This window comes from Rousettus aegyptiacus, unplaced genomic scaffold (assembly GCF_014176215.1).
Source record: "Rousettus aegyptiacus isolate mRouAeg1 unplaced genomic scaffold, mRouAeg1.p scaffold_m13_p_5, whole genome shotgun sequence".
Lineage (NCBI taxonomy): Eukaryota > Metazoa > Chordata > Mammalia > Chiroptera > Pteropodidae > Rousettus > Rousettus aegyptiacus.
In genome coordinates this window covers 15,963,873-15,986,947 of record NW_023416308.1, presented here as the reverse complement: position 1 = coordinate 15,986,947, position 23,075 = coordinate 15,963,873, and the positions used below count along the sequence as shown (strand labels likewise).

The 23,075-nt window shown below is 56.6% G+C and overlaps 1 protein-coding gene and 1 long non-coding RNA gene across 10 annotated transcripts in view; one reads left to right on the top strand and one right to left on the bottom strand.

Annotated features, from left to right (window-relative positions):
* LOC107520979 overlaps positions 1-789 on the bottom strand; it is a 32,178-nt gene extending 31,389 nt beyond the window's left edge. For all 4 annotated transcript variants that reach the window (XR_004950834.1, XR_004950835.1, XR_004950833.1 and 1 more), the window contains exon 1: positions 678-789. This is a non-coding gene — a long non-coding RNA (uncharacterized LOC107520979). The remainder of the gene's footprint in view (positions 1-677) is intronic.
* Positions 657-22,938, top strand: SMTN (smoothelin). Of its 6 annotated transcripts, none has more exons than XM_036220649.1 (21): positions 657-795; positions 2,778-2,908; positions 7,411-7,559; positions 7,958-8,051; positions 8,144-8,222; positions 8,311-8,408; positions 9,324-9,644; positions 9,733-9,805; positions 10,403-10,474; positions 10,555-11,076; positions 11,260-11,429; positions 14,495-14,647; positions 14,732-14,807; positions 15,891-16,055; positions 16,145-16,207; positions 16,425-16,491; positions 17,394-17,567; positions 17,726-17,843; positions 18,411-18,562; positions 19,521-19,685; positions 22,650-22,935. In XM_036220649.1, the coding sequence occupies exons 2-20, from the start codon at positions 2,858-2,860 to the stop codon at positions 19,663-19,665; spliced, it is 2,742 nt and encodes a 913-aa protein (XP_036076542.1). In that variant the 5' UTR covers positions 657-795; positions 2,778-2,857; the 3' UTR covers positions 19,666-19,685; positions 22,650-22,935. The 6 variants fall into 6 exon arrangements, with proteins under 6 accessions (XP_036076542.1, XP_016020722.2, XP_036076543.1 ...); XM_016165236.2 differs by lacking the exon at positions 657-795 and adding an exon at positions 925-1,068 and having other exon boundaries at positions 22,650-22,938; XM_036220650.1 differs by lacking the exon at positions 657-795 and adding an exon at positions 932-1,068 and having other exon boundaries at positions 17,729-17,843.
* The last annotated feature ends 137 nt before the right edge of the window (positions 22,939-23,075 follow it).

Sequence of the window (23,075 nt, the reverse complement as noted above, 5' to 3'; positions counted from 1 at the left end):
TACAGATTCTGGACTCAGAAGGTGCTGGTATGAATCACAGTTCCACTACCTATTAGCTGTTGTCCTTAACTGTAAAACGGGACAGTAACCCTGGGCTCAAATGGTCACTATAGGAATTATATGCCTGCTACTTGGCAAGTACAAAATAAATGAGTTGATATTATTTTTATTTGACAGACAGGACTCCAGAACCCACCTCCCAGGTTCCAACTCCCTTTGGTCTCCATGGAGACCTATGGGAAGCTCCCGCCCTCAAGCAGGAAAGATGGAGTGTCTTTCTCCAGTAAGTCTGGACTCTGTATTCCCATTTTAGGACTCCGGCTCTCCAAGAGGCTGGCCCTGAGGGTCTTGGAAGGGAGAAGCATGATAGATGAGGGCAATGTTTGCGCAAAGGTGTGTCGGCTGAGGAACGTGTGTCGGGTGACTGATGCAGCTCCATCTGAGATGGTCCCTGAGATGCTCCAACATAGGGTCAAGGTACTGCCCGGCACGTAGTCTCTGCCCTGAGGTGGCACAGACCAGGTGTGCCCGAAAGCAGCCTGGGAACGGCCGCCAAACCCGCCAGAGGCGATGAGGGGGCGGAGTCGGGGGAGGGGACACGGTCTCACGAACAAAGAGGAGGGCGGAGAGGGGCTATCCGGAAGACTCCAAGACTCCGACGATCCCGGGCCACTTACCCCGGCTTTGGACGCTCTCCTGGACTTTGGTGCAAATCTGCGTCCTCCTGCCGACGCCACCCGAACAGCCAAGGACACTGAAGCAGTAGTCCCAGGACTACAATCCCCTACAACCCAGGTCCGCGAGGGGCGAGGCCGTCAAATTGAATTTTCCCAATGGGGCACGAGAGTGGGTGGGACCCTCCCGGGGATTGGCTGGCGTGGCGGTGAGGGGAGGGGTCGGTGGAGCTGCTGGCGCGGCTGGACGGGCGGTGCTTCCAGAATCCCGGGGACGGTTGCTGAGACAGTCTGGTATCCCGGTCACCGCACCTTCTGCCTGACCGTTCGTAGTCCTGTCGGATTCCAAGCGACCTAACCTGAGGCCACGCGCGACGGCGGGCCAGACTGAGAGGTGGGTGTGTGGGCCTCCGGGCGGCACCAGAACCCTAGACGGGTCCGGGAGTGGAACCCGGATATCTTGGCAAGGATTCTGGGACTCCTAGACCTGGGAGCCCCCACTCATCCACCAGGGCTCTAAACCATGAGATAAGGTTCTGAGACCTGGAGGCTCCACAACCCCCAGGGGTTCTAGTATGTTGGGGCAGATACCCTGGGGAAGTTCCCATATTCCTCCTGAGGCCTCCCACAATCTCGGGGAAACCAAGACTGTGACAGGGAGCCAGGAGATGGAGTCGGGCAGCGGCGGGAATGGGGGAAAAGAAACTTCTTACCGTCCGCTGGAGGTTTTAGATTATGGATTAGGGACCCTTGCCCCTCAGAAGACATGGAGAAACTCAGTGTCCACAGAACCTAAGTTGGGTGATTGTTGAGTTACACTCTTGGGGGTGTTTCCCCAACGCAGGTAGATCAGAAGCAAGAAACCCTACAGAGGGAGGTTGGGAAGTTAACAACTGGGACTACAGGGATGGGAAAAGCAAGCAGCAACTTCGACAGGCAGGGTCCAATGAAACCCAACTGTTTGAATTAGGATTCCCCCAGACCCATTCACCAGACCGGGTGACTCAACAAGTGATTGTTCTGGGGAGGGGGAAGGGATGACTGAGGGATGAATCAACAAGAACGGGGTAATCCTGGGGCATTTCAGTCACCATATAGTAATTGAACACTTATGGCATGTCAGGCTGTGGGCCCTCGAATTCAAGGACATGAGAGCTGCAGAAGGAAGGAAAGAGCTGCACTGAGAGGCTGGGCCAGGTTTAAGGGGGCCATTTTGATGGGTACTAATGGGGCAAGAGGGACTCTCCTGAGCCCCTGGGGGGGGGGTAATTTTATAGGGGACTTCAGAAGCCAGAGGTGGCTAAGATTTTTATTAAATCCATCTCTGCCTTCTGGGTCTTTGGGATCCTCCTTCCCCCTATGACATATCTCTGATCCTCTCCAACCCTGTTTGCCTAAGTCCACAGGTTGGATGGGTCAGCTTCTGAAGACCCTTCTAGCTCGGGAATTGAATTCTCAATGTGTGAATTGGCAAAAGGAGCTGGGTTCCTGGACACCTTGCTTCATGGGGTCAGGGCAGTTGGCATCAAGGGGAAGGCAGAAAGGGGAGGAGTGGAGAGGGATGTGTACAGAGGGCTGTTCTCAAGAATTGGAAGACGGGGTATTAACCTCCAAGACATACATCACCTGGGGGAACAAGAGTGGCAGTGGCTGCAAGGACTTTGATATGGGCTCAGCCTAAAGCTAAAGGCTGAGCTTTCAGGGTGGGTGGGGCTGGGCTGGCCCTCCAGTATAGGTGGGTGGGGCAAGAAGCTGTGGAATCTGATGGGCACCCCCTGGTGGTGAGCACAGCTTGGGTGGGCCTTGCTGGGGCCCAGCTTCTCAATCCAGGTTCCTACCCTCCCTATTTGAGGCTTAGACAGGGCAAGGGCCCAATTTAGGCCACACAGCAGTCTTGCAGTTGAATGGTCTGGGCTAGAACCAAGGACTCTTGGTTTGTATTTCAGTACATTACCCTAGAGTAGAGGGCAACCACATCACAGGTAGCAAAGATGGAACATCAATGAATGACCATGGGTTAGAGGGGGAAACTGAGGCACAGAGCCCAAGTGCCAGGGGTTTCTAGAGGCCTTGGCAGGCCTGACTCATGTCTGTCCCCTGCAGAATTCCTTGAGCTGGTGTTAGGTGCCACGAGCACTGGGGATCTCACCAGGAGGGGACCAACGGAGCTAGGGGCCAGGGAGATGGCGGACGAGGCCTTAGCTGGTCTGGACGAGGGAGCCCTGCGGAAGCTGGTAAGTAGCCCCATCACCCCCACTGTAATGACAGGCAAGCCAGGCCAGAGAGGCAGGGTCTTCTAGGCCACCTCTCAGCTGACAAGAAGAGGTAATGGGGGAGGGTGCAGGAGGAAGGCTTAGGGCAACAGGGCTAGGCCTGTTCTGCATGGCTGATGCAGAGGCCCCAGTGGCATATGCCTGTCCATTCCGGGTACGGAATTCTGATCCCTCCCAACCCCCCACTGCCACCACCTGTTTAAACAGTAACTGCTAAAATCTCACCCATGTGCAGCTGCAGGTGTGGGGAGACTAGATGTGCCTCTCCCAAGCAACAGGCTGGGCAGTACCCACCCCTGGAGGCTGGCCTAATGATTAAATAATACTAGGCACAGAATGGTGAAGACTGGGTGCTGGGCACACCATCTCACAAAATGATCACAGCACCTCCGAGAGCCAGAAGGACACTGTGCCTCAGATAGGTGAAATCACCTGCCCAAGGGCCCCCAGCTAAGGAGCGTGTGCCAGGATCCAAACAAACCCCAAAGGGGGCCATGGAGAACCAAGAGTCCTGAGTAAGTCAGGGCCAGAAGAGCCCTCATAAACTCTGTGACTTATAGTCTGTTTTCCATTCTGAGCCTGTTTCTTTACCTGTAAAATGGGAGGGGGGATGTGTGTAAACCTAATATCTAGGTCCTAGAGTTGGCATGGAGATGGAATGAGGCATGGACCCAGATCTTGAGGTGGAAGGACAAGCACAATCTGTACCCTTTCCCCAGCTTCTTCTTGAGTGCCCTATCTAACATTTAGCCCCCCCCCCCACCTCCCTCCCATGTACAAAGCAGCTAGGGGCAACACCACAGGACAGGCAAGGGCAGGGAGCAGCTGAACTAGATGAAGGACCAGAGCTCTAGCTCCTGACCCTTGTCCAGGGGAAGGAATTAAAAATTTACCTTCCCTAGGAGAAAGCAAGTGAAACACCCCACCCCCTCACCATTCCTCCAGAAGCAGGAGCTGGAGCCAACCAGCCCAGCCCAGCCCAGTCACTGGGCAGTGCCCAGCCACTGCCATAACCTACCACCGAGGCACCTGGCCTGTATGTCCTTAGACCAGCACCTTAGACTCTCTGAGTGTCTGCCTCCGCCATAACTGGCCATGTGCAGCCTGGAGGGGATGGGTTGGGTTTCTAAGGTCAGCTCGACCTCTGCTCAGTAAGTCAAAATCCTAACGGGTAACAGAAGCAGAGTATTCCAGAGAGAAAGCCAGGTCCCCATGCATGCCCATCTCTAGGGTTCCCTCTGAGGCTCACAGTTCTCCAGCCATCACTCCCAACCCAAGGAAGAATTTGGGCAATAGGAGAGGGTTTTCAGAGAAGCCTGAGCCGTAGTTGTAGTCTGCCCACCCCCACCCCGCTCCCTGGGAAAGGATTAAAAAGACCCCGCCTCTCGCCCCGGGACCATATAAACTGCACGAGGTCCTTCCCATCCTGGCCCGGCTCCTCCACCACCTGGTCTCGGCCATTACTTGACCCAGGCACTGCCAAGAATCTTGTCCTGCGTGCCGGCCGGCCTCGTGGCAGAAACGGGGGGCGTCCCAAGCCAGGCTCCTCCCTGTTGGGGCTGGGCCTTATAAGGGAAAGCTGGTCCGCGCCCCACCATCGCGCCGATTCGGGGATCCGGGTAGCCGCTTCCGGCCTCGGCTCTCGCACATTCCTGAGGACCGGTGGGGGCAGTGTGGGATGGGGCACCTGCGGACATGCACACCGCGTGCCTCGTCGCCTCTTTTCCGGGTTCAAATTAGGGTTCAAATTCTGACACTCTCTAGCTGGGCGACCTTCAAAAGCTGCTTCAGTTCTATGAACCTCGGTTTGCTCTCTGTAGCCCGGGCTTTTAAAGCAGGATGTAGCCCAGGGCTTCTGGTCTGGCACCCCCAGCCCCTCACTGGCGCCTAGCGTGGAGCTGCCTCTGCGAGGCCTTGGAAGGGTCGGCGGTTCCAGAGCCTGCGGGCCTTCGGCGCCCCCTGGCGAGGCCTCGCTCCACTGTCAGCCGGTCTCCTATACTTAACTGGAGGAGCTGAGACTTAGCGTTTTGTTGGTGGGGAGACTGAGGCCCAGAGAGATGCCAGTGCCTGTCAGATGCCCCCAGCAACAAGAACAGAAAGTAACCGGAGGCCAGGCCCTTAAGAGGCGGAAGCACCCTCTTTCCTCCCGAGAGAATTTCACTGGTCAGTTTCGGAAACCGCCCCATCCCTTTCCCCTTCCCCCTGGTGGACAATGGCTCTTTGTACTTCCTTCCCTCCCTCCCACAGCCCCCTCCACACATAGCGATGGGACCTGATAGGGCAGGGAACACAGGATACACAGCAGGGACCCTGTGGGCGATCTTTGCCTCCATGCCCAAGAGAAGGGTCATGGTGGAGGGTGACCAGTGGAATGAGATTCTCCATCCCCCAGCCCCGCCCCACCTACTTTGGGGAGAATCAGTGGCTCCCATTTTTCAGATGGGGGTACTTAGACTCCCATGGGTTGCGAGGTGGCCAAGTTCCCACATTAGGCTTTTTTCAGGGATAAAGACCCCATCTCTCAAGCTCAGGGCATTGGAAAAGGTGACCCAGAAGACAAAGAGCTAGTTACTACATGTCTGAGCCTCTTTACCTCTGCACAGGGAGGGCTGGGCTAGCTGTCCTCTAGGCCCCCTATCTCCTAGTGTATCACAGAGGGCTCTGGGCCTAAGGCAAGGCTAGGACTAGGAGGTGGGAAAGTGAGCCTCATTCTCCCTGCCTCGGCTATATTAGGCCCCCCTTACGCCTTTTATAGGTATTTCTTGTCCAGGCTAGATGGGGTACCCACCACAGTGCCAAAGTTCTTGAGGTACCCACCAGTGTAGACAGACCCCAGCAACAGAGCTATCCTCGGCCCAGTGCAGACCCTGGAATCAGAGAGACCTGGTTCAAATCTAGGCTTGGGTCATTTGACCATGAGCAAATCCCTTCTCTTCCCTGAGCCTATTTTCTTATCTGTCAAATGGGAGTATTAAAGTCACAGAGTTCCTGTGACGTTAGGACAAGTGGGAAGCTTAGCACAGGATCTGGCATACAGATTCTCAATAAATGTTACTGGTGCCTCCATATCTTGTACTCATTTGCCCTTGCCTCTCTGTCCCTCCTCCTGAGTAGCTGGAATAAATAGGAGAGTGATGCTTACTGCAGTCACAGCTATGTAGTGGGGCCAAGGGATAACACCTAAGTCACTGGCCCCATCCCTACCCACTGACCTGAGGTGGGGGTCATTGTCCCAATCTGGCAAATGAGCAAACCAAGACACAGGGAGGTTAAAGACATGCTTCTGACCACCCAGCCAGGTCTAGACTAGACCTTCCCATAGGCCCCCAAAAATGTGGACCCTGAAGGGACCTGAAAACACTCTGTCCCCCAGGGCCCTCCCTACTCTCTTCAGACTAGAACAAGTGAACTCATGGTGGATTTGGGCCAGCCCACACTCCCTGTTGAAACCTATCCCTCACCCCCTACCTGGCTCCCCCACAGAGCAGGAAGGAATGAAGGGGAGGAGGCTAACAAGGAAGGGGCACTACCCCTAAATGATTTGGGGGGTGGGGCTCAGACCCACACCGGAGGCTTATCTCTGCCATTATTTTCCTGGGATCCCTGGAGTAGTCCTCTCTCCCATGAGCCACAGAGGTGCCGGGGGATGGAGGTGTAGGGGAAGCAACAAGATTGGCTGATTCAGCCCAAAGAAGGTTTTCTTTCCTTGACCTGGTTAAATCAGCCACCCCAAGGGGCTAAGAAGTCTGTGGGAGCACTTGTCCCCCGTAAATACCCATGGCGAACCTTAGTGTAGCCACCTTATCCATCTGGGGGATTAGCCCTCCCACCCTGGGCCCTGGGCCCTTCACCCTTTTGATAGTGGCTAGGGCTGGGCCAGTGCAAGGGAAACGATAACCCCCAACCAGGAGGGGAGCTAGCACTCCTGAGCACCTGCCCTGGCCTCAGTTTCCCCATATATCCAATATGTGTAAGGCTGCCAACCCCCAGCAGGGCTGTGGTGCTTTGGGACTAGACCATGGGAGTCTCCCTTGCTCACAGGGTGGACTCTAGCTGCCCGAATCACCCTTCCCTCCCCAGGGACACTGTTAGAAGTCCATAGGATGGCCTCCCTTCTCCTCCTCCTCCCATGAGTCCCTGGCTTTCAGAGATTTGATAAAGGGCTCAGAGAGGCAGGAGCCAAATCAAAGGAAGGAGTGCCTGGCTTGGCATTTGGCACCTGGCACAGGTTGGCACTTGGTGGCTGCCCACTCTGTGAACCACAGTGGACTATCCAGAAGCCCTGTCGGCATGAGCTGGGTCTCCCCCTGAGACTCTGGGTGGGTGGGCGAGCAGGCACATGATGGGCTGAGGGCAGGGGGAGTGGAGACAGACCATTCATTGTGCCACAGGCTGAGCTGTGGGCAGCTGGTGCCCGCCCTCTGCTGCCGGCAGCCAAAATGACCAACCCACCTACCCCACAGTTGGAGGTCACAGCAGATCTGGCAGAGCGGCGACGCATTCGCTCCGCCATCCGGGAGTTGCAGCGGCAGGAGCTGGAGCGGGAGGAGGAGACCCTGGCATCCAAGCGCTTCCGCGCTGAGCGGCAGGACAACAAGGAGAACTGGCTGCAGTGAGTGCACGGCAGAGGGGTGGACATGCCGGTGAGGAGAGTATTGCCAGGGTTCAGCTCACTTTGTGCAGGCAGGAACAAGCACAGGTGTGTCTGCTGCCCACTTGGGTGTGCAAATGGCAGTACAGGCACGCATTTGGAATGCACAGAGATGTTTGCGGGCACAGACCACATGCCAGTCGTGGTGTCCTGGCCACACCCGTGTGGACAGCATGTCTGAGAGTGTGGTGTTAGTGCTGACATCCATGGGCATGCATGTACCAGTGTGTAGCCAGAGGGTGCGCACAGGTACATGCCCCCATGCTAAGGTTCTGGGTACCCTTTCCTGGCCCCTGCCCTCAGCCCACATCTGTGACCTGGCCATGGCAGTGGGGATTATAGGTATAATGTCCCTGCAGCTCACAGCAACGGGAGGCCGAGCAGCGGGCTGCTCTGGCACGGCTGGCGGGGCAGCTGGAGTCCATGAGTGATGTGGAGGAACTGACCTCACTGGTGAGGCCCACGCCAGGGCAGGGGATGGGGGTAGGGCAGGTGAAGACCTAGACTCCACAGCCCAATACCCGTGGCCTGTCTCTCACCCACAGCTGCGTGGTGCTGGTGAGTATGAGGAACGCAAGCTGATCCGGGCCGCCATCCGCCGTGTACGGGCCCAGGAGATTGAGGGTATGTGCTCTGCCCTGGCCCCATCCCTGCCCATGTTGCCCATAGCACCTCCCAGCCACTCACCTGGCACTTTTCCCTTCCCTTTCAGCTGCCACCTTGGCTGGAAAGTTGTGCAGTGGGCATCCCAACAGTGGCTCAAGAGAGGACAGCAAGGGGCGGGCAGCACACAGGCTGGAACGGTATGAGGTAAGAGGTGTGGACAAGGTGAAAGAATGGCCCAGTGTCCTCTGCCCATGGATGTCAGCAGCACAGAGTGCCTGTTTTTATTAGACTGGTACTTTACTCAGAAGGGCCTCTCCAGCTGTATTTGGGGGATACTTGGGCTCTATCGCAGGCCCCTGCCCACTCTCCCAAGCAACCTCTGGTCAGACGTCCCCCACATCAGAGGTATCTATACCAAAGCCTTCCCCTCAAAGCCAGCCTGTCTATACTGCACCCAGGTTCCTGTCCCTCTCCCATCACCACCCTTGTTGAGGTCCCTGCTGGCCTCCCCACCTCCATGCCTACCTTCCATCTCCACACCATTGTCAAGTCTCCACTCAGCGAATGGGGATCTCCCTGAAATGCAAATCTGACCCTGGTACCTCCCCAGCTAAAACTCATCTTGCAGCTGCCTCTCACCCTCCAGAGAGCCCACATCCTTATCTTGGCTTACGGAGCCTGTACGTCAGGCCCAGCTGACTTGCCGAACACTGTTCATAGAGTAAGTAGACTGTTCTCCTAGGAATGTAGGTGAAAGGTCAGGCTGTGCAGGTCCCCTAAGCAGCCAGCAGAGGCCGCTGAGTCCCCGGCAGGATACCCACTCTCCTTGCAAGGATCAGTGTCCTCTCCTCTAGGGATCTATTAAGTCTGGGAGTCCCCAGCAGGTCCCCTGCTGTCCCCAGCCTCTGGCATTAGGATCTGGTCCTCTCTGAACTGGCCTTGACTAGGTGGTACCAAAAGGTTAGGAAGTGAGCCTCAGAGACTACTCATGGCACGCCAGTGCCCATGCTTGTACAGGTGTGCCCACGGGAAGCCATGCCCAGGCTCTCTGCTTTGCATGCCCTGCCCTGAGCACCTGCCAGCCTGGGGAGCCTTGGCCAAATCCTCAGTACCCCACAGGTGCTGGAGCCAGAGAGACAAGAGCAGCAGACAGAGGTCCCAGAGCCAACCCCAACCCCTGAGGTCACCAGTCGGGATGTAACCACAGTGACGTTCCTGCTGCAGGCCCCACCTGAGGGCACATCCAGCTCGCCTGCCTCACCTAACAGTTCACCCACCACTGCTTCTCCTGAGCCTCCACTGGAGTCTGCCAAGGCCCAGTGCCCTGCTTCCGAGGCTCTGGGCAGCCCTAAGCCACCCCCCAGTCCGCCCAGGGCAGCCAGCCCTGAGCCCCAAGAGCCTCCATCATCCTCTAGCACTGAGGGGCCAGAGGTACACAAGGTGAGTCTGGATGATGGGGGGTGATACCAAGCAGATGAGCTCCTTGGTCTGGGAGTCAGGCCCTGCCCATACCATGTCTCCCCTGCAGCTCCTGCCTGGCCCCATAGAGCCCCCTGCTGCCCAAGACCCCACCAGAGGTCCCTCCAACACAAAGAGAGCAGGTGAGAGTCCCAGCAAGGGTAGCTACAGGCATCTACCTTCCCTTCCCCCGGCCTCCTTTTCCTTTCCTGGAAAATGGGATCTTGTGCCTAGAGAGCTCTAGCCTGCTCAGGTCCAGGCAGTCCCTGACACTCCTCCCACTGCCCCTGAGGTGTCCCCCCCGCCACCCCCAACTATGGCCAGAGGCCTCCCCGCAGCCTTGAAAGGCAACAGGCCTCAGGCACATTCTTTTCCCCAATAAGGGAGTGCGCCCATCTCCCAGCTGGAGCTGTGGGCAGTGCTAGACAGGGGGGGTGTCCCGCATCTCCACTGGCAGGGAGGATATGGGCACCCTTCCTCCAGCCCAAGCCTAGTGCCAGCCCCCAGGAGTGTCCAAGTCATCCTGGGGTCAGTGCAGGAGGGAAAAGAGGGGCCCGTAAGAGGTGCAACTAAGTGGGGACGCCAGGTGTTATGGGAAGTATAGGATGGGCTGGGGAGGCTAAGGAGGTTGGGGTGCAGGAAGGGGTTAAAGGCTGAGGAAGTGTGGAGGAGAGGACATGAAAGGACCATTCTCCTTTCTCTTCCCCCACATGGCTGCTACCACCTCCCCATACTGCCAGACCTAGCTGGACACCGTCCCTGCCAACGCTCTCTGTCCGTGCTCAGCCCCCGCCAGCCGGCCCAGAACCAAGGTATTGCCTATTTCCACTACCCCAGGCTCTGGGCAGTCCCTTTCCCACCTAGCCACTGACAGCCTTCCTGTCCCTTCTAGAGCCCAACCCCCTTGCCAGTGGACCTTCCCCTTTCCAGCGGGCCTGCTCCGTCCGGGACCGCATGCGCAAGTTCACATCTGATTCTCCTATGGCTGCTGGGCTCCAGGATGGCCCACCCCGGGCAGCCCTTGGTCCCTCGACCCCTGCAAGGCTCTTGGGCCCCTCTCAAGTCAGCACCACCCCTGCCTCCTCCTCCAGCCGCTCCTCCTCACGGGGCCCCAGTAATACCTCCTCCCAGTTCAGCAAGGAGCAGCAAAGAACAGCCCGGCCCCTGGCCCAGCTTCAGAGCTGCCCCCGGGAGGAGGGCCCCAGGGGGCGGGGCTTGGCTGCCAGGCCCCTTGAAAACGGAGCAGGGGGGCGCGAAGCCGGCTCAGAGGAGCCCAGTGCCCTGCTGCCCGTGGCTGTCGGCACTGCCGAGCCTGGGGCCAATATGAAGACCACATTTACCATCGAGATCAAGGATGGCCGTGGCCAGGCCCCCACAGGCCGGGTGCTGCTGCCCACAGGCAACCAGAGGGCAGGTAGGCCTCCCCACTTCTGGAGATGAGTACCTGTAGCTACCCAGCTCTGCACATAAGACAGGTGCTGCGGCCAGAGCTCAGGGTGTCTCCGAAGGGTGTGTTGGGAGCGAGGGGCATCATCAGCTTTGGCTGGCACTGTCCTCACCCCACCTGATCTTGACAGTAGCTTCTCTCCACTTCCAGAACTGATGCTGGGGCTGCGGGCACCCCCAACCCTTAGCACCAGCAGTGGGGCCAAGAGCAGCATCACCCATATCAGCGGCCCTGGGACACCAGCCCGGCTGGGCAGTGTCACTCATATCACCAGCTTCAGCCATGCCTCCCCTGGTGGCCGAGGAGGCTGCAGCATTAAGGTGAGCCCCTTCTCACCCCACCAACCTTACCATCCACCTCTTATAGACTGCTCCAGGGTGTAGAGCTGGCCGGGTTCCTCCACTCCTTCCCCACTGCATACATGGGGAAACTGAGGTCCAAAGAGAGGAGGTGGCTGCCCACGGTCCTCAGCCAGTAAGTTGGTGGAAGAGCCTAAGGCCAAACCCTAGCTCATCAGCCACTAGACATATCAGAAACTTACTCTGTGTTGGCCTTAAGCTTTCCACCTGCTGATCTCTGATCTTTCCTCCAAAAGTGGTTGGCTCATTCCTAATGAACAGATAGGAAAACTGAGGCTCAGAGAGAGTGGTAAGGGCTTGTACCCCTCTTCCTGTGGTAGCCCCAGCTCCCCTGCTCCTACCCCACACTGGACCTCAGCCCTGAGGTATAGAGCTGATCATCTGTTCATCCAAGATCAGCCTGGCCTATTAGAAAATTGGAGATTAGCATCTGTGTCAACATCTTGTGGGGGAGGGTATGCCGGGCAGAAGCACTGATGGGGGACAGCAGGCAGCAGGGCACCAGTCGGGCTGAGGCAGTAGTCTAACAGGTGGCACGGGAACTGAATACACTGCATCCTTCCATTATTCATTCCCGAGTCTGGGATCGTCTGGCTGGGAGCTCAGCCAGGGAAGGGATCCCCAGCAGGCTGCCCGGCTGCCCAGGTGATGCCCTCTGTGCTGCACCAGGGACTGAATGGGACTTTGGCCAAGGTGAGATGGCCAAAGCCAGCTTAAGGCCTTCTCAGGGGTGACAGGGAGAGGATGGGGGCAAGAAAGCACCCTTCCCCCTACAGAGCAAGACCTAACTGCTCTCTGCCAGGAGAGTGAGGAGGGGTAGTTAAGGCCCTTGAGGTGAGCAGAAAGTGTTACAGTGAGTTTTTGGTCCGAAAGCATCAGTTCACCTCAGTTTCCCCATCTAGAACCAAGAGGAAGCAGATAACATGCCTATGATGCATTCGTTCAAAGTCAGTGGTTGGATCCAGGCACCCTAGACAGGCCAGAAGACATTTATCTCAGGGATGAGACACTTATCACAGTAGATTGCTCAATGTCCCACCTCCCTGTGCCTCAATTTCCCCCAAGGCTTTATAAAATAACATGGCATGAGGACAAAGGAGTACAGGCCCTAGAGTCTGGCAGACTGGCTCTTCACAGCTAATGCACATGGTGGCCCAGGCAGGCCCAGTCCTTGCTCCCTGCCTCAGTTTCCCCACCCATGAGGCATGGGGCCCTGGACTCAGTAATCCTCCCAAACCTTGCTGTGCTGCAGGGTCTGTGATCTCTGCAGGACCAGGGCCAGGCCTGGCGGTCCGCCTGCTTAGGCAAGCTTCCCCTCCCCCACAGCCCCCTCCACAAGGATCCCAGAATAGGTTTCTATTTGGGCTGCAGCCCCAGCTGGCGGATGGCTGACAGGGAGGCCAGCAGGGGAGGGGCAGCCCCACTGCCCTTGCCTTCGCCCTCAGGCCAGCTGCAAAGACTCTGACACTACCAGCTAGAGGCAGCAGTCCCTACCACTGTCCCCATCGTCACCCCACCATAGAGCCCCCACCAGCACCATGCCGGGGGTACCGGGGCCTGAGTCTGAGCTAGCTGCAGCCCTTGAGGAGCGACTGGGCCGGGCACTGGAGGAGTTGCGGGCAGTGGCTGAGGCAGGCCGAGCAGCAGTGACCCAGGCAGCCGAGGCAGCTGCCTTGACCATGGAGCCAGTGGCCCGGGCAACTGAAGAGCTGCGGGCGGAGACAGCAGCACTGAGCCGGCGGCTGGATGCACTAGGCAGGCAGGTGGAGATGCTGAGCCTGCGGCTGGGGGTCCCACTTGTGTCCGACCTTGAGCCTGAGCTGGAGCCTAGTGAGTTGCTCCTGGCAGCTGCCGACCCCGAGGCCCTCTTCCAGGCAGCCGAGGATGCTGGGACCCCCGTAGCCCACCCACCTGCCTTCAGCACCCGCCGCCGCTCCTCTGCTGGCCTTGCCCACAGCAGCAGTCTCGTAAGTCCCTATGGGCTGGGGGGAGGAGTTTGTTCTGAGTCAGGCTCTGCCTCTGCTGAGTAACCTTAGGTGTGCCACCACCATCTCTGAGACTCAATTTACCTATCTGTACAGGGACTGGGGTGCTAATACTCCAAGACTGAGGCCAGAGGGTGCCAGGCTCCTGGCCCTGAGGCACGCGTGGCGGCTGCCCTGGCAGCTCCTGGCTGGGGCCCAGCCCCCATCCCTACCCCCATCCCCTGCCTCAGCCAGGCTGAGCCTCCCTGAAGCAGCTGCCACCTCGGCTCTCCTTACCCTTACAGCAGACAGAGAGGCCCTGCCAGGAGGGGAGGGGCCATGATAATTGGGCGGGGGGCTTGTCCACAAGTGGCTGAGGAGATAACCTTGGGGGGGAGGCCCCTTAGAGGGTAATTCCCAGTGGAATGCAGGGGATAGGAGTGAGTTTCAGAGAGGACTTGGCTCTGGGCAGCCCCAGTCAGACACCTGGTCAGGAGCCTATGGGTCCTTACCCAGCCTCCTGGGTGTGTGTATTGGAGGAGGGCCTTGTGCTGCCTGGGCAGTGGTCCAGGAAGGCCCAGGCCTTAGGAGCTGGCAGGACAGAGCACAGCCTGCCTGGGAGGAGGCTGGAAATGAAGCAATAGAAAAAACTCACGTTCAGGAGTTATGGTAGCTTCAGCTCAGAGTCAGGGCTGCATCATACTTATAGGACTGTAGGCAAATTATTCAGCTTCCCTAAGCCTCAGTTTTCCATTCTCTTATGTAGGAACAGTAAAATCCTCAGTGTTTATACAGAGCTTACTAATGAATAGCAATTACCATTATTGCCACTATTCGTTGTGTTAACACAATCCTGGGTACATGGGAAACCAACAAGGCTCTCAGTCCCTCTTCCCTGAGCCTGACACCGCATGGCCATCCTTCGGCAGTCAGTCTGGCTAGTTAGTGGTTATTTTTAAGGCTGTGCCAGCACCCCTAGGATCTGGTACCCTGCCCACTGGGGGCATGATTGGTTTCGTTTAGATCCCTGCTTAAAGTCCATGCCTTCTTCTCGTCCCACAGATGGAACCAGAGCTAGCAGAGCCCCCATCTGCAACAGTGGAAGTGGCCAATGGTGCTGAGCAGACCCGGGTGGACAAAGCACCAGAGAGGCGGAGCCCGCTGAGTGCCGAGGAGCTGATGGCCATTGAAGATGAGGGCATCCTGGACAAGATGGTATAGCTGGATCTAGTGTGCAGGGGGTTGTCAGGGTCGGATGAGCAGACACCAGGTAGGCAATAACAGGTGCTCTATCTGCAGCTGGATCAGACTACAGACTTCGAGGAGCGGAAGCTCATTCGGGCTGCACTACGTGAGCTCAGACAAAGGAAGAGAGGTAGAGAGAGCCAGTTGCACCACCCTAAATCTAGCTGCTCCATCCCACCGCTGCTCCCCTCACTCTGGGGTCCATGTACGGACTTACCAGCTCAGCTACTGCCCTAGCCAGCTTCTCCTTCTCTAGACTCAGCTATTCCCTTGCCTCCTTCTCCCTGGATCCAGCTGTTCCCTTCCCTAGCTGCTTCTCTCCCCTAGCCACCCAAGTTACTGTTTCCCAACCAGCTTCTCTTCTCCTTCCTAGACCGAGTTACTCTCTCTCCCAGCTACTCCTCCTTGGATCCAATTGCTTCTCCAAGTCCTGTCGACTACTCCTTTCCTGAATTCAGATACTCATTCTTCCAGCTGCTTCTCTGTCTTTGAGGTCCATTGATGATCACCTTAGTCTCTGCCCCACCCAGCTTCTCCTTCCCTGGACATAGCTACTTCCTCTGTGAACCTAGCTATTCTCTCTTACAGATTCTAGATTCATTTGCTCCTCCAGATACTCACAGTTACTCCCTATCTAAATCTAGCTGCTTCCTCCAGAGCCCACAGATGGGCGCCCAGCCTCTGTCTCCACCCACCTCCTTTAGGCTCAGCTATCCCTTTTGCTATCTTCTTTCCCAACTACTCTTTCCCTGGATCAAACTGCTTTTCAGGTACTTCCAATTTATCTCTCCCCAGATCTAGATATTTCTTCTAGCTGCTCTTCTCCCCTCTAAGGCCGACTCAACCACTACCCTCACCCAGCTTCTCTTTCCCTAGACTTGACTACTCTCTCCCTACGTCTAAATACCCCCTCCACTCGGCTACCCATTTCCTTAGAAACTCCCTTTTTGAATCCAAATACTCCCACTTTGAGTTCAGCTATTCCAGATTCTCTAGTTTCTTCTTGAGCCCATCACCACCACCCCTGACTCCCTGCCAAGTTATGGTTATCACCTCATCCCCAGCTACTCCTAGAGGCCCTTCTACCCTGTGTCTTGAGTATGTCTAACAAGTTGCCCTCAACCCCATCTTGTGTGCCCTGTGCGCCCATGCATATGTGCTGTGTGGGTAATGGGTGGCCCTTCCGGGCATGCATGGGGCATCCCCTGCCCAGACCAGCGGGACAAGGAACGGGAACGGCGGCTTCAAGAGGCACGGGCCCGGCCAGGAGAGGGCCGTGGCAACATGGCCACCGAGACCACCACAAGGCACAGCCAGCGGGCAGCCGACGGCTCAGCTGTCAGCACTGTCACCAAGACTGAGCGGCTCGTCCACTCCAGTAAGGAACTAAGCAGGCTCAGGGTGGGGACACGTCCACCACACTGGCCCTCATGCCTCTCACGCCCTTCCTCTCATCTGCTCCTCCAGATGATGGCACACGGACGGCCCGCACCACTACTGTGGAATCGAGTTTCGTGAGGCGCTCCGAGAGTAAGGCTGCCTGGCGTCGCCCTGTGCCTACCTGCCTGCCTGCCTCCTCAGGCTCTTCCTCGAACTCTCTCTCCATACTTTCATCTGTATATCTCTCTGTCCAGTTGTCACATTCTGTTCTCTGCGTGTGGCTACCACCATCCCTCCCATAGCCTCCACCCTCTTTCCTGATGTCCAGCCCAGGCCTTCACCCTGCTCCTCTTCCCCTTTCTTGCAGATGGTGGTGGCAGCACCATGGTGCAAACCAAGACCTTCTCCTCCTCATCGTCCAAGAAGATGGGCAGGTGAGCACAGGTACCCACCCCCAGACCACAGAGTAATCAGTGCCACAGGGGACCTCACTGCACACCCATTCTACAGAGAGGTTTAGACTGAGGTGCTGGGAGGTAATCGGCATACAGCCAGAGTTCTCACCTAATCCTCAACCATACCATGAGGAAGGCCAGAGATTCTGGGTCTCACAGCTCCGAGTGGCAACGGTCGTATCGAACACTTAAAGAGGCTTATCTGCCACACTGAGCTGCCTGGTGGCACTACCACTTCCCAATGTCTGCAGACCACATCCCACTTCACAGAGCACCTTTATACCTTGGACCCATGAGGGAGGGGTACACCCCTCTATGTTACAGAGATGTCAGGGCTAGTAGAAAGCAGGGATAGGATCAGAATTCAGGCTGGGAACCAGAGGGGTCCAAGGACTCTGAGAGAGACCTGCAATAAAGTTCCTGTGCTCTCCCTGTGCCATCTGAAATCTGAGACAGAGGCCTCAGTTTCCCCATTGTTAGTGTGGATAAGGATCTCTTCATCCTCTCGTGAAGTTTTAAATGGCACAGAGGAAAAGAATAGACATGAGCTAATATTTTTATTACCATTGCTATTATTATGCTGATCATTATTAGTTCATAGTATCCAAAAGATGAACTCACCTATAACTTGATAATACAATGAGCTTTCTCAGAGAACTTCTCAGGAGTCAAGTCTGTTGAAAAGAGCTTGGCTCCCATCTTCTTTTCATTTAAGCCTCACTGTACTCCTCTGTAAAATGGGTATGACGAGGAAGCCTCCCTTGCTGGCTGGCATTGCTAGAGGAGATACCGCAAGGCCGCGGAGTATGACAAGACCCCTCCCTTGGTGAGCGGGGTTTGAGCTTCAGGAACAGTCTAACAGTTGCCTCCCCATCCTCCAGTATCTTCGACCGTGAGGACGAGGCCAGCCCGCGAGCTGGCAGCCTGGCAGCACTGGAGAAATGCCAGGCAGAGAAGAAGAAAGAGCTGATGAAGTCACAGAGCCTGCCCAAGACCTCAGCCTCTCAAGCACGCAAGGCCATGATTGAGAAGCTAGAAAAGGAGGGCACTGTGGGGTAAGCTGCAGCAGGCGGAGCAGGGCCAGAAATAGAAAGGGCACAGCTGGAGCTGTGGTGGGTAGCGGCACCTGAAGGTCAGGGAAAGCTGGGGAGAGGTTCACTGGGTGGGCCAACCTATAGTGTTGTGACTTGGCTTCCCATAACACTCCCTACAGCAGCCCTGGCGGACCCCGCCAAACTGTGCAGCGCTCCACCAGCTTTGGAGTCCCCAATGCCAACAGCATAAAGCAAATGTTACTAGATTGGTGCCGAGCCAAGACGCGTGGCTACGAGGTGAGCTCTTATGAGGCCAGACAGCCGGTGGTCCCCCCAGACTGCAACTCCACACCTCCCTCTTGGCAGAACTCTTTCTCATCCCCATGCACCCTTCACAGCCACTATGCATGGCAGGAAAGATGGGAAGCCCTCTAATGGGATGAGGAAACAGGCTCAAAGAGGACATAACATGCCCTAGATTCCAGAATAAGTGATTATGTGGCAGGGCCTAATGAGGGCCCCTTGGATGGTGGGCATAGTTCACAGCCAGACCCCACCCTTGGTGTCCCCTCTTCACTGATCTGGGGGACACTGAGTAAATTTCCATAAGTAAGGGAAGGAGCGATGGGGGTATGGCCATGGCCTTAGCTAGGTGGTGCTGGGCCTCTTGGTTGTTCCATCCCTGTAAGTAGCAGACTTAGGAGTTGACAGACTAAGTTGCAGGAGGCTCATGTTCCTATTGCTCACCTGCCGTGCAACCCTGGGCGAGCTACCGGGCTTCTCTTAGCCCAGTTGCCCTGAAATGTCAAAATGCTGGAGGGCAGAAGGCATAGAGGAACTGACCAGTCTTCCCACCACCAATAGCACGTGGACATCCAGAACTTCTCCTCGAGTTGGAGTGATGGGATGGCCTTCTGTGCCCTGGTGCACAACTTCTTCCCCGAGGCCTTTGACTATGGGCAGCTTAGCCCACAGAACCGACGACAGAATTTCGAGGTGGCCTTCTCATCTGCCGAGTAAGTGAGGTCCCCAGCCCTGCTGGTGTCAGCTGGACATCTGGGGCTGGGCATCTGGGTCAGGCCCAGCTGCCCGAGGCCCCCTGGAGCTGGCCAGCTGCACTGTCAGACAGTGGCTGAAACCCCCTTCCCCAGAAAGCCCCTGTCCTCCTCCATCCTACCCACCTGATGCTGAGTGTGCCAGGTGCCTGCCGGAACGAAGGAGCCACAGGCCCGCCTACAGCCCAGGCCAAGGCCCACCAGGTGGCCCTGTCCATATCCCCTCCATCCTCTCTCTGTACCCCTCTCCCTCTCTCTCTCCCTTTCTCTGTCCTGCTCTCCTCCCACTATCACCAGAGCTTCCTGCTCCCACGGGATCCCGGCTGGAGATTCCAAAAGGAGGCTCCTGGCCCGGGCACCGTGCCCGCCCAGCCTATATAGGTGTCGCCAGAGGCTTATATAGGACATCAGCAAGCCCTCCACTTTGGAATCATTGCCCCGTCTGCTCACCTCACCCTCAGCACCCTCTTCATCTGTCTTTCTTTTCTGTCATTCTCTTCCTGGTCCTCCCAGATTTCTTCCTCTCCTTCCTCCCTCCACCTCCTCTCACGCCTCCCTCACCTCCCCTCCCTGGGGCACAGCCCTCCTTTCCAACCTGGGCGCCAATGCCATTGCCCCCCACCCCGCGTTCCCGCTTGCCCCAAGAGTTCTCTGCACCTGTGACTGGTCTGGCCCCCCACCCTTGTCTGCATTGCACACCATTAGTGATGGGTAGTGAGCGGCACGTCCACAATGGGGAGGGGGCATGCGGGAGGCTGGCAGACTGCAGCACTGAGAACGTAACTGAACTCATGTCTCTGTGTGTGTGTATGTGTGTGTCTCTCTGTTCTCCTCCCCTCTCTCTTCTCTGCCTCTTCCCCTCCTCTTCCCCGCCCGGGCCCCACCTCCCTGCCCCTTCCCGGTCCCCTACCCTCCCCAGGACCCATGCGGACTGCCCGCAGCTCCTGGATACAGAGGACATGGTGCGGCTTCGAGAGCCTGACTGGAAGTGCGTGTACACGTACATCCAGGAGTTCTACCGCTGTCTGGTCCAGAAGGGGCTGGTAAAAACCAAAAAGTCCTAACCCCTGCTTGGGGCCCCACGGTGAGAAATGATGCCTCACTTGTCAGAATCTGCTCAGCGGGACACAGAAAGAGGCCTGGGAGGTGGGTGGGGGAAGCAGGAGGAGAGCCAGAAGGAGCCTAATTGGCAAGGCCATTCTCTTAAATGATGACCCAGGTGAGCAGGACTGAGATGAAGGAAGCCCAGGGGGGACCTTAAGGAAGGCACCTGACCCAGCCTTTAGGTCCAGGACAAAAGTGCAAACTAAGCTTGCAACTGAATGACAAAGTTCAGGCTAAAGGAGGGAGAGGGAGTCCCAGGCAGAGGGATGAGCTTGTGCCCAGGGCTGGGGGTTGAGATATGGAGAGCTTGGCACCCCCAGGAATGGAAAGAAGTTTAATCTGTGTGTGAGGAGGAGGCAAGGGCCTCAGTCAGGGGTTTGAACTTCCTCCTGAGGATAACAAGAATCATGAAAGGTTTCCAAACAGAGGAGGGATGTACTTAGTCTGGTTAGCATTCTAGAACAATCTTTGGATGAGGGATGGGAAGCAAGGGGGTGGACTAGATAGCTTGAGAAGCTTAATAAGAAGTAAAAGGAGAGGCTTCCTGATGAATCCAGTTGAGGAGAGAGAAAGAGGGTCAAGGAAACCTCCCAGGCCTCAAGTTCAGGCACTGAGAAATTGGTGGTGCCTTGCTCCGTAATGGAGCATGGAAGCTCAGGAGCAAGGCTAGTTTAACAGGAAGATGTTTCTGGTTGGGGTCCTGGATCCTCAAGCCAGCTGTAGTGTTTCCTGTCTAGTCACCTCACCTCAGGGCCACAGTATAGAATTCAGATCTTGAGCTAACTGCCCATTCCAGACAAGCAGCTCAGAGGAGGAGAGGTAGGCTCCGTGTCCTAGAGGGGTTAGGTCAGAGCTAGGGCTAGAAATTGGAACTCTAGACTCCCACACTTAGTGACTCTTTTCATTGCCCTATTACTTTTCCCACCGATTTTGTAGAGAAGAAAAAACAGAGTCCCAGAGGGAGCAAGGGGATTGATCTAAGTAACGTGAGTCAGAGACAAAGCTAGAGATGCACTCAGATGCCCCTCAGGGCCTGGAGCCATTGTAGGGAGCAGCCCACATGTGCACACATATACTCAGAGAAGCTGTGCAGGTGAGGGGAGGATGGGCTTAGTGCTATCTCCAGGTCATATATGGACTTAGGAGCTGCTGCCCAGCAGGCTGGCCTGGAGGGAGAGGGCCCAACCCGGCCCTGATCCAGTTGGAAAGTGTGACTCAGCTGTGCTGTTGCTCGAATTGCATGGTTGTTTGGCCTGTCACTGGGACAGCTGGATCCCTGAGCCGTGAGCCCCAGAGTAAACAATGGCTTTATAAGGTTTCCAGGGAAGACACCAGGGTTGGGAGGGAGTTCCACATTGGGGGAGGGAGGCTGGGATCCCTGGGGAGTTATCCACAGCTGGAAGAAGCTGCAGAGAGAGGCTGCCTCACCACCATAGTACAGCTGGGAAAACAAGCCCAGGCAGGCAGGGATGACCCCAAGGGCACATAGCACATCAGCAACAGAGTCAGGAACCCCTCGGCCATCTTAAGAGCTTCCAAGGTCTCAAATGAGGCAAAGAATAACTATACCATTGTCATAAAGATGGGGAACTGAGTCACAGAACAGGGAAGGAATGTATCTAGCATTGACAGCTGGTCAGGGATAGATCCTGGACTGAAACAGAGGTCTCCTTTCTCTCAGGCTTCTTTCCTGAAGGAGTCCAATGAGCTGGGAGTATGCCCCAGCCCTACCATGGTCCCAGGTTTGACCTTGAAGGCAGGTCAATATGGGAGGTAGTTCTGGGTCATTAGGTGTCTTAGGAACAGGAGCAATTCCTGCCCTTTATGCCTTCCCTTCCAAAGGAAACACACCATACAACACTGAGTGTTTACTATATGCCAGGTGTGGAAGATGAGAGGGAACAAGGCAGAAGAGTTCTTGCTCTGGGAAAGCAGGGGAAATGGAACCAGGGAGCGAAATCAAGCTTGAGAGCTCTGGAATTGTCAGTTGCTTAGTAGCTCACTCACCCCAGAGTGGGGAAAGAGTTCCTATAGTAGGAAAGAGGGGGCTCCAGGCAGGTGCCAACACCCAGGGCTGGAGGCCTGGGGCCCATCAGGCTCAGCCCTGGACATAATAAGCTGTGAGGCTTGAAACAAATGATCCCTCTGCTTTGTGACTCAGTTTCCCTATCTGTAAAGTACATCTAGCCCTCTGGAAGATAGACAGAAGGGTAGTCCTGCTGAGCATGATGTCGATGGTCCCATCTGTATTGACTGGGACCCTCATCTGCCTCCCCTGCTCCACCCAAGAGGGAAAATAAGGGTTAAAGAGCTGCCCCTTTCCCCCACCCCCACACAGCCGCACACCTCCCTGGCCATTTGACAAAGCAGGGTTGTCCCCTGGACAAGGACAGATTCTGTGTGTGTGTGATGGGGGGGGGGGGGAGGGAGGATGCTCTCAACAGAAGGCACCAGGCTAGAGAGTTAGCAGACAATCTGGGGTCCAGAGGTTCACTGGGGCAGGTCCTGGCTGCAGAGAAGATTTGCTGGAGGTAAGACCCAGCCCTGAGGTGCAGTGGCCCAACTGAGAGACTTGTGCCAGCTGGAGTGTGCCATTAAGGGTGAGCAGATGATGGCCCTCCAGAGAAGTGGGTGGAGTCTGGAGTTGGGACCTGCCCAGGGCTAGGGATAGAGACCAGTACCCTGCCCTGGCAGCTCTCCCTCCATCTCCACCTCCACCTGCCTGGCCTTGCTCGTCACAATTGTGCCTCCGGGCTTGGATGGATGGAGCTTGGGGCTTCCTGCCTTTCTGGAAGACTGCCCATCGCCACCACCTTTAGTCCATCCAGAGTGTGGAATTTATGGAAGACCAGCAGGCTTCGTCAGTGAAAAGACCTCCAGGTAGAGGGTCACCGTGAGAGGCGGGGCCGGCGCTGACAACCACCCCCATGCCCCCTCCCCGCAGGATGCTGGTGGACTGCGTGCCCCTGGTGGAGGTGGAGGACATGATGATCATGGGCAAGAAGCCCGACCCCAAGTGCGTCTTCACCTATGTGCAGTCGCTCTACAACCACCTGCGGCGCCACGAGCTGCGCCTGCGCGGCAAGAATGTCTAGACTCCCCGCCCGCACCGCCTGCTCGCCGCAAGCTGCTCCCACCATCTAGGCACGCTCCCCGCCCACCGCTGCCCTGTCTGTCGCGACACCCTGCCTCGCAAACACACAGCGTTTTGATAAATTATTGGTTTTCAATGACTCTGACTCCTCTGCCTCTCTTCGGGGGATTGAATGGAAAGCAATTCTGCAATGTATGCCCGGGTCTCCCCTCCGAAAGCCAGGAAGTTGGGTATCCGGTGGTACTGGAGAGGGGGGCTCCTATTCTCCACCTGCCC

Bases quoted from the DNA above. Each gene is read 5' to 3' on its own strand.
- SMTN (XM_016165261.2), top strand. From the start codon at position 2,858: ATGGCGGACGAGGCCTTAGCTGGTCTGGACGAGGGAGCCCTGCGGAAG. The intron at 11,077-11,259 runs GTAGGCCTCCCC...CTCCACTTCCAG, and splicing joins CACAGGCAACCAGAGGGCAG to AACTGATGCTGGGGCTGCGG. The intron at 18,563-22,649 runs GTAAGTGAGGTC...CCCTCCCCGCAG, and splicing joins GTGGCCTTCTCATCTGCCGA to GATGCTGGTGGACTGCGTGC.